The sequence below is a fragment of the Myotis davidii genome, unplaced genomic scaffold (genome assembly GCF_000327345.1).
Source record: "Myotis davidii unplaced genomic scaffold, ASM32734v1 scaffold327, whole genome shotgun sequence".
Classification (NCBI taxonomy): Eukaryota; Metazoa; Chordata; class Mammalia; order Chiroptera; family Vespertilionidae; genus Myotis; species Myotis davidii.
The window spans coordinates 4843991-4853829 of NW_006298628.1; the positions used below are offsets into that span (position 1 = coordinate 4843991).

The 9839-nt window shown below is 50.0% G+C and overlaps 2 protein-coding genes and 1 long non-coding RNA gene across 4 annotated transcripts in view; 2 read left to right on the forward strand and 1 right to left on the reverse strand.

The window, feature by feature from the left end:
• The window catches only part of GSDMA (gasdermin A), a 12191-nt gene extending 9328 nt beyond the window's left edge, over positions 1–2863 (forward strand). The window contains exons 9-12 of the mRNA XM_006774314.2: positions 193–347; positions 795–909; positions 1606–1679; positions 2327–2863. Coding sequence (XP_006774377.2) covers positions 193–347; positions 795–909; positions 1606–1679; positions 2327–2569 — 587 coding nt within the window. The 3' untranslated portion in view covers positions 2570–2863. The remainder of the gene's footprint in view (positions 1–192; positions 348–794; positions 910–1605; positions 1680–2326) is intronic.
• The window catches only part of LOC102774048, a 21638-nt gene extending 15416 nt beyond the window's left edge, over positions 1–6222 (reverse strand). Inside the window, exons 1-3 of one of the 2 annotated variants that reach the window (XR_436221.2) lie at positions 5833–6222; positions 4227–4343; positions 783–902 (exon numbers count right to left, since the gene is read on the reverse strand). This is a non-coding gene — a long non-coding RNA (uncharacterized LOC102774048). The remainder of the gene's footprint in view (positions 1–782; positions 903–4226; positions 4344–5832) is intronic. The other variant, XR_001515670.1, reaches the window with a different exon arrangement.
• Positions 6223–6347: 125 nt separating this feature from the next.
• PSMD3 (proteasome 26S subunit, non-ATPase 3) overlaps positions 6348–9839 on the forward strand; it is a 12706-nt gene continuing 9214 nt past the window's right edge. Inside the window, exons 1-2 of the mRNA XM_015570892.1 lie at positions 6348–6709; positions 8969–9159. Of these exons, the coding sequence (XP_015426378.1) occupies positions 6493–6709; positions 8969–9159 (408 nt within the window). The 5' untranslated portion in view covers positions 6348–6492. The remainder of the gene's footprint in view (positions 6710–8968; positions 9160–9839) is intronic.

The window sequence follows — 9839 nt, forward strand, 5'->3', positions numbered from 1 at the left end:
TGTCAAGTCAGGCTAATGGATAACTTCATAATTGCATTCCTTGGTCAAGAAAAACAAGAGGCCAGGCTAAGGCTGGGAGCAGAGCACGGGGACCTGCGAGGGGTGTGAAGGAGCCTGCAGGGAGAACACCGGCTGAGTGGGGAGGGTGCCAGGTGGAGAACCGCCTGTTTGCCACGTTTACTGTCCCCACAGGGGAGATGCATGAAGACTTCAAGACACTAAAAGAAGAGATTCAACGAGAGACCCAAGAAGTGGAGAAGCTGAGTCACGTGGGACAAAGCTCCTTGCTCGCGGCCCTCAGCAAACTGCTAGGAAAGAAAAAGGAGCTCCAAGACCTGGAGCTCACGGTGAGGTCCCCGTGGAAGTGTGTGGGGAGGGGGGTTGGGAGAAGGGTTTTTGGTGCAGGTGCAGCTGGGGGGAAGGGGGCCTGACACTGGCAGAAGATGAACAGGGGCCACGGGATGTGACAGCAGATGCCTTCCCCAAGCTGGCCAGGTGCCCCCGGCTGCCCTGGTGCCTCTGGAGAAGGACAAACAGTGCAGTTTCCTCCAAGGCACATGCTCCTTCCTGATGGACAGGGGAGGCAGCAGGCCAGCAGGGGCCGGAACTTTCCTTTCCAGGATGTAAGGCTCAGGAACCAAGGAACCCAAGTCAGTCCGATATTTTCAGGACTTGATACCTTGAAAAAGAAATCTGGAAATCGGACAAAGTTGACACGTGTCCAGGGATTATGTGCCAGACACCATGCTGGGTCCCTTTCTCGTGTTATCTTGCTCACCCACCTTTCCTCACAGCTTGAAGGCGCTCTAGACAAAGGACATGAAGTGACGCTGGAGGCACTCCCAAAAGATGTCCTCATATCCAAGGAGGTTATGGGCGCCATCCTCTACTTCCTTGGAGCCCTAACAGGTAAGGAAGGAATAAGGCCTTCATTTATACACCCTTCTGGTGATAGGAATGAATCACTAATTCCCAAATGTTTGAATGAATGAATAGTGAATGAATGAATGCCAGGCAAATTACAGCACAATGAAGTAGCTTATATCTACATTTTTAAAAATTGGTCTCATGACTAAGGATTCACTTGGTCACCTTAGAGAGTCTGAGAAGATGGCCTGGTCTTGCTAACAGGGGCTGGCATAACATATAGCTAATCCCATCACATGTTATCGATATTCATTAGCTTTCATTTCAGAGGGTAACATCCTCTGATCTTGCCCCCTGAATTCTCGTCTTCGCTCTGCAGGAAACATTCCCCCACTTAAAAGAATTCTCTGGTCCTTCAGGTATAAGCTGAGATTTTGTTCTCTTAAGAAGTCTGCCATCAAATGCCAAGACCAAAGCAGACCCCTCAGCTATGGCTCCCCTCACACTGTGTGCTGTATTTGCGCATCCGTTGGTTTTCTCCACTAGACTGCAAGTTCCTTGAGTGAAGGGAGTACATTTTTACCGAACATACTCAGCAAAGGTGCCTGGCCCAGAGCAGGCGTTCAACTGTGGGTGGGGATGAATGAATGGACGCTGAAAGTCTGGCAGGGCACCCACGTGGAGCTGTACTCCCTCTGCACCACCAACACACATCTCTTCCTCTGCCCTTTTCTGCAGAGTTAAGTGAAGCCCAACAGAAGCTGCTGGTGAAATCCATGGAGAAGAAGATCCTGCCTGTGCAACTGAAACTTGTGAGAAGCAGCAGACACCAGGGAGAGGCGGGAGGGAGTCAGCCAGAACCAGGGGAAAGGCACAAATGCAGCCTCATGACAGAACCATCCTAGAGTCTTCTCCCAGCACCTCATGCCCCTTCTCATTTCTCTCCGTTTCTTCCTTTTTGCTATCTCACAAGTGAGATGGAAGAGTAGATGTCTGGGCGATTATCTGGGTGTTTCAGCCTGATCGTGGGAGGAGAGACAGAACACTCTGTTTTTGCTTAGTCCTAGCCAAGTGATGTGAACACATCTTTTAATGTCTCTGAGTAAAATGGGGCTAAAAATAAATGAGCTGCCCTCTGTACAGGGTTGTTAAAAGCTCGAGATGGGCCCTGGCCAGGGTGGCTCAGTTGGGTGGAGCATCGTCCCATACACCAAAAGGTGGCGGGTTTGATCCCCGATCAGGGCACATTGAGGTCAGGGCACTTCAATCGATGTTTCTCTCTCTCCCTGCCTCTCTCTAAAATCAAGTTTTTAAAAAAGGCCCAGGTGGAGTTGTAATGTAATGTAGTGAAAAGAGTTATAATAAGAGAAAGGTAGGCATCTTTGTGGATTTTATGAGTTAGCAGAAAGGAAAGGAGGTTTCCAGTTCTTTCTTTTCATGCTGTTTTGGTTCCTTCCAGGTGGAGAGCACAATGGAACAGAATTTCCTGCAGGACAAAGAGGGTGTTTTTCCCCTGCCATCTAGCCTGCTCTCCTCCCTTGGGGAAGAAGAACTGATCCTCACAGAGGCCCTCGTGGGGCTGAGCGGCCTGGAAGTGCAGAGATCGGGCCCCCAGTACACATGGGACCCAGACACCCTCCCCCACCTCTGTGCCCTTTACGCTGGCCTCTCCTTCCTGCAGCTGCTGACCAAGGCCTCCTAACTTGCCTTTTCCATCTGCTTCCTGCTTCCCTAATGCCTCCCCCGCCCCACTGTGCTATGTCCTTAACATCCAAGGACATGTCATAGCCACCAGGCTGAGGATGATGGAAACCCTAGCTGATCCTCCACGATAACCAAGTTCCACTTGACCAACTCTATCTCCTCCTGCCCCTGTAGTGCTGCTACCTGCTGAGCCCATCCGCTGATGCTTAAGTCCTCTGAGAGTAGAACACAATTTTAAGAATTATAAACCATTTCAGCAAAACCAAAATTAATTAATTTCCTATCCCAATCCCTCAATTTTGTGCTTTTAAAAATCAAGCTTCACTGGAATTAATGGAAAATATTTCACTTTGGATGAAATGTCTTTGGTGTTTTCTTTAAAGAATCCATCATAAGGAAATTCTTAACTTGTGTCAGAAAAGAAAACAGACATTATCACACTACATATAGATCATATGTACATGAATACTATTACACTGTCCTCAGGCCAGCTGGGAAGTACTCAGGGAAGAACTATGAGGGTAAGAATGTGGAATCTAGATTCTAAAGTGAGAATACCATCAAAGCAGCGTGTCTTCATAGAGGAGCCTCTGGAGCCCTCTGGACTTGGGTTAAGGGACTGGGAAAGGCAAAAACCTAGAGATACATTTTACAAACCCAAAACAAGACTAAGACAACTTTCAAGCTTATTGGATAAAAATGCAGAGAGATCCTGGCCAGGTAGCTCAGTTCGTTAGAGCACTGCCCCAATATGCCAAGGTTGTGGATTCAATCCCTAGGCAGGGCACATACAAGAATCAATGAATGAATGAACAACAAATGGATGTTTCTCTCTCTCTCCCTCTCTCTAAAAATAAATAAATAAATGAATAACTTTAAAATGCAAATAGGTGTTTAAAAAAAAGATACCTGCCTAGTCAGTGTGGCTCAATGGTTGAGCATTGACCTTTGAACCAGAAGGTTGAGGTTTGATTCCTGGTCAAGGCACATGCCCAGGTTGCGGGCTTGATCTCCAGTGGGGAGCATACAGGAGGCAGGTGATCAATAATTCCCTCTCATCATTGATGTTTCTCTCTTTCTCTCCCTCTCTCTTCCTTTCTGAAATCAATATATATATTGACCAAAAACGTTTTTAAAAGAAATTGTGCTATTATTTTCTGATTTCACCTTTTCCTCTTTTGCTCTCAGTTCAGGGTGGTTGTGGGAGGAGGTGATATGGGTGGACTTGTATATGGACTTGCTAACATGGATATTACAATCTCATAAAACTGCCAGATTTATACCTTCCTCCTCTGCCTGAAACTTGGTTTTAATATCTTTCACCAATCCCTTTTAAAATGGTTTATGGGTGGAATAATTTCTCCAAGGTGTTTGGCCCCAGGGGCCAAACTCTTCCTCTTCCTAGGCACCCCTTGCCTTGATTAATTCCCTCACTCACCAAGAATTCATGACCAACTGCCAAAGACTTTGTGTTAAGCCATCCTCCCCGATTCTGGGGCATCTTCTAAGGCCTCACTCTATTGCTCAAGAACGTACTGAGTAGTTATCTGCTGACTTGATTGTTCTAATCTTATGATGTAAACATAATAAAGAGGTGAGCTAACACCCTAACTATCCAGAAGGGTAACTTCGTAAAGATGCACAACAAAGCTCACCTGTTTTTTTCCTTTGCCATTCTCGCCCACCTCCAGTTACAGATACGGCGTTATGAAGAGGCTTTAATGAGTTTATTCCAGTGATGACTCAAAAGTCCTGTTATCCATTCCCGAGCCCTACGGGGAAGGGGGATAGTTAGGGAGGAATTGGTCAAGGCATGTTCCCTAAAACTGGAGCACACATTTTTCCGTTTAGCAAGTGGCTGTTTAGTGCATGAGCTACTTGGTACAATACTTGGTACAAAAGTATGAAAAGGGTGTGGTAAAGCCCTGGTCAGGTAGCTCAGTTGGTTAAAGCATTGTCTGGATACACCAAGGTTGCAGGTTTGATCCTTGGTCAGGGCACATACAAGCATCAACCAATCTTCTATATATATAAAAGGCTAACATGCTAAGTGTCCCTCCCACCGTCCGACTGGTCACTATGACACACACTGACCACCAGGGGGGCAGATGCTCAACGCAGGAGCTGCTGAGCTGCAGTGACTTGGCAGCGGAGGTTCTTGGGTGACGCACCCCGAAACCAGAGAGGAGGGAACCCAATTTCTCGCAGGCCGTGAGATTCCACCTTCAGCCGTGGGCTATGTTGTTGCTGGGGCACTGTCGGCCCGATCCGGTTTGCTGCACTCTTGGGTTTGCATTCCACACCCTGTACGACAGCAACTTTGTAGAGTGCCCTCTCGCACTCTGGGACCCCTCGGGGACTGGTTTCAGCCCAATCCCCGCAGGCCAGGCCAAGGGACCCTACCTGCTGGAGGGACCCCCGCTCACTCTGCAGACACTGGGGAGGGATCCCAGCAGTTGGCTCCAGGGTGTGTCTGGCCCCTCTCGCCCAGTCCTGCCCGGCCAGCCACCTTCTAATTAATTCCTTTCAATGTGCACAAATCTGTGCTCCGGGTCATTAGTAAATGCATAAATAAGTGGAACAACAAACTGATGTTTCTCTTTCTCCCTTCCTCTCTCTCTCTAAAATCAATCAATACTTTAAAATTTTTTTTAATAATTTTTTCCTATATACATAAACTTAAAGAAGATAGTGAAAACATATTCTCTGTCTTCTAGGACCTTACAAGACAGCTAGACTGTCTTGGTGGGTCTGACCTGGTCTAAAACTCAGGACCTCCGTTTATGGAGGAGATAAAAGTTCCAAGAGGGTAGGAAGTTGTTGTTTTGTCTTAGGAAATTAGAACATGCATCCACCTCCGGCAGAATCACTGAACGATTCCTTTGTAAAATAAGTGAACAGAACTTCTGATCCAATTCCCTTCCCCTGGGGGAGTGTCAGGCTCTCCCGTACACCATTGTTCTGCTCCCTATTTCACTACAGTGACTGTCTGGATGCCTACAGGCGCCCCAAAGGACTCTCTGAAGCCTCTGCCAGGAGGGGCTTCCAGCCTCTTTCCTTCACAACACAGGGCAGCCGGAGCACAGCCTCCAGCAGACTGCAATCTGCAGCTATGCGTTACCACGCCGCCCCGCAATGCACGAGCCCCGGGCCATACAGAGTGGACCCCTACACTTCATTACACTGGAGTGACTGTACGCAAAGTCGCTCTACCCGCACCCACCCTCCCAGGTTGCCTCATTTTCAGCGTTGGCTAAAAACCTGATAAGGAAGGCTGGATCCCATGGTTCGGTTTTATTTTAAGCCCAACAGCCTAGCTCCACCTCCCTCGTTCGCAGCTTTTCTTCCCTCGCGCGGGACGCACTGGGCGGCCGTTGAACGTGAGCCTCGTGGGTCGGGAAGGCGACTCAGCAGCGGGCAAACAGAGTTTGGGCAGAAACCCGCCCGGCTCCTCGTGACGTCATCACGCCCTGCGCTCCGGCGGGGCCTCCGCACTCCGCACTCCGCGCTCGTTGAGGCGCCGAGTCCGATGAAACCCAGTTTGGAGCCTGTGGGGACCTCTCGTGGACAAGCACAGAAATGCACTCCGGAGGAAGACAAGAAAATCAACATTTAAATACTGCCAAGCAAGCGCCACAAACCCAAACAGGCTCCACCCCTCCGCGCCCTCGAAGATCCGCCCCCATCCTGCGCTCGGCTGTTGATTTCTTTCCCCTTTGTGGACTCGGCCTTCGGCCCAGTGGGCCTGGCGTCTCCCAGCAGGCCCCGCGCTGGGAAAGGGTTTGCTGCTGCTCCGTCATCGTGCGGCCCGTAGCGATCCCGCGCTCGTGTGCAGGCCCGACTTGGTTCCTGCTCTCTGCTGCGGGGATTCACGCGAGGCCCCGGCCTCAGTCCCCGGACTAGGCCGCGACCCCGTGTGCCATGAAGCAGGAGGGCTCCGCGCGGCGCCGCGGCGCGGACAAGGCGAAGCCGCCGCCGGGCGGAGGGGAACAGGAACCGCCGGTACCCCCGACCCCCCAGGATGTGGAGATGAAAGAGGAGGCGACGGCGGGTAGCGGGTCAACGGGGGAGGCTGACGGGAAGACGGCGACGGCGGCAGAGCACTCCCAGCGGGAGCTGGACACCATCACCTTGGAGGGTACGAAAGTCCGGGCCGGGGACGTGCCAGGATCAGCTTCTCCTTGGGACCCCAGCGCAGCCTCCACCACCCCTGGTTCCTAAGGATCGGCCCTCCCCCTGCGGCCCCCCCAGATTTCCCGTCCCCACTGTCCCGACACTCCCAACCCCAGCTACTCCGGGGTCAGGACTCCTCCCTCGCCACACACCTCCACCCGCCCGGGACTGCACCTGGGACGGGTCTCCCTGGGTGTGTGGACTCCTCGGTCCTCCCTCCAACTCGTGTTTACATCCCGACCCTGTCGCGCCGGGGTCTACGACTGACCCTCTAGAACCATTGTTTGTATTTGTGTGTGTAAAGGGGTCGGGAAGACGCGGAACGCTGGCCCCCACCCCCTCCACGTCCTCTTGTTCCTCCGCGTTCACATTTCACCTTCTCCCTCCGAGCCTGTTGCTCTTTCCCCAGTTTCGGATCAAGTGGGACTGGACGATGTCTTGGGTTTTCTCTCTAAAGTGCATGAGAAACTAGCTCAGACACACGGAAGTGAGCGCAGTTATGCTTCTGGCTGGTGTTTGGAGGGGGAGAGGGTGCTGACTGCATCAGCTCCCACTCTAATGGGCTTAGCATCTAATAATGAACTTTTTACCTGAAATAATGATAGCCAGTAGCAAAGGTGCTGCCTTGACATTACCTACTGAGTATGTACATGTTTGTTACAAATACTTCACTTCCTTATTGTAAAGTAACTAGTGGCCCGGTGCATGAAATTCGTGGCGGGGGCGGGGGGAGGAAACAGGGGTGTCCCTCAGCCCAGCCTGCACCCTCTCCAATCTGGGACCTCCCGGGGGATGTCTGACTGCCGGTTTAGGCCGGATCCCACAAAAGGCAGTCGGACATCCCTCTCGCAATCTGGACCACTGGCTCCTAACCACTCACCTGCCTGCCTGCCTGCCAGATCGCCCCTATCCACTCTGCCTGCCAGCCTGCTTGCCCCCAACTGCCCCCCCCCATCACCCCTAACTGCTCACCCCCAACTGCCCTCCTCTCCTGCCCTGATCGCCCCTAACCGCCTCTGCCTCGGGCCCCACCACCATGGCTATGTCCAGAAGGTCCCCCAGTATAATTAGCATATTACCCTTGAATTAGTATAGATTCATGTTCATTGTAGAAATTTTGGAAAATATGAGAAGTCTGAAGTGTAGCAGAGGGGAGGAGGGGGATCAACCATGGTTAACATTTTTTCCTGTGAGTTTTTAAGCTGCTCTCCTATAATTGAGATCGAGTTATATGTATAGTTTGGAGCAGGCATAACTTAATACAGGTGACCTGGTGTGCTTTATTTAACACACCCACAGGCATTAGCATTCAGTGTACGTATTCCAGAAACATGTACTGACTACCTGATATAGTGGCTAAGAATACAAGTTCAAAACTTAAGTTTCTTTACCTGAGAGTAAGAGTATCTACTTGATTGGGTTGTTGTGAAGATGAAGATGCTTAGTGAACCCTCCGTAAATATTAGCTGTTATCTTATATCATATGATTAATGTGGCCCAGCACCCTGTGCTAAGTATACAGAGGTAATGAAACTACTAGTTGCTTGCATTTCCTTATTGGACATTGAAGTGTGTCCAGTTTCTTATTTTTATAAGTAGCTATGCAGCAATCATCTTTTGCCCAAGTTTTTAATCTGCCTTTCTAATTTCTTCTTCAGTTTAGAATCAATATGCCTGAGTCGAAAGGGTAAATGTTTTTAAGGTTTTGGAGAGGCATTCTCCAGAATAACGTATTGGTTTACGTTATACCAGCAGAAATGTCCTGTTCGCCCCATAGTTACCTTAATCATTTATGCAAGGTCTTTGTAGAATAAGAATAAGCATCTTTGGTCACATTTGTTGCAGATATTTTTCTTTTGTTGAAATCTAATCCATCAGTTTTGTGTGTGTGTGATTTCTCCCAGTGTTTACGTTTAGAAAGTCTTCTCTTATTTAGAGATCTGATAAATATCCATGGGTTGGTTTTGTTTCTCATCATTGCTTTTTCTTCCTCTCTCTACCCCTTCCCCCACCCCAGCTTTATTTTTCTTTGGCACTTGGTGATGTTTTAAAATCCCCGTATGGCATCCATAAGTATTGCTGAACCCTATTAGGGCAAAAGAGGTGATTGGCCATAATCTGCCCTTTTGTAAGAGGCTCCCTAGAACTGCTTGCCTGGAGTGGGGTGGGGGTAGGGAGGGATAGAAAGACCTGGAAGTAACATCTTTCCCCTGGTCCTTCCCAGACATCAAGGAGCATGTGAAACAGCTGGAGAAGGCAGTTTCCGGCAAGGAGCCTCGCTACGTAATGAGGGCCCTGCGGATGCTGCCTTCCACGTCACGCCGCCTCAACCACTATGTTCTATACAAGGCTGTGCATGGCTTCTTCACCTCAAACAATGCCACTCGAGACTTCCTGCTACCCTTTCTGGAAGAGGTGAGTGAGTCAGGCGCGTCCTAAGCTCTGTCTTGTCACCTGCTGCCGCAGAGAAATGAAGCAAAGCAGCCATTTTAGTCCCATTGCCCATGGCCAAGGGCACCGTCCTTCCGCCCGGAGTGTCATCCTTCCGAGTCAGGGAGGAGCTGGAATCAGGAACCTTCCTCAAACTCATCTCCTGCTGCCCCCAACACAGACCTCTCCTCCAATCGGAGGACGTCTCCGTTGTCCTAGGAGAAGGTGCCACCACCTCTTCGCCTCTGAGGCTATGGGGGACGTGTGAAAGGGGGTCAGGAGCACAGGGTTTGGAGGTAGCGTTCAATTTGAATCCCACCTCTACCATTTGGTACCTGTGGGACTTGAGCAAGTAACCTAACCTTGTGTCTCATTTTCTTCATTTGTTGAATGTGATGGACAGATTTTGAGGGCAGTGGCCGGGGAAGAGTATGGATAAAGTGCTTAGAGTGGTGCCTGGCACACAGCGAATGCTGAGGAAGGTAGTTCGATAGTGGTAGTGGTCTCTCTGCAGGAGAGGCCTCTCCTTTTCCTTTCTCATTGTGAAATCGCCCTTATTATTCATGGCACACAGTCCAGGTCCTGACCCTTCAGCCACCTTCATCTCCCTAAAACAGTGGTTCTCAACCTTCCTAATGCCGCGACCCTTTAATACAGTTCCTCAT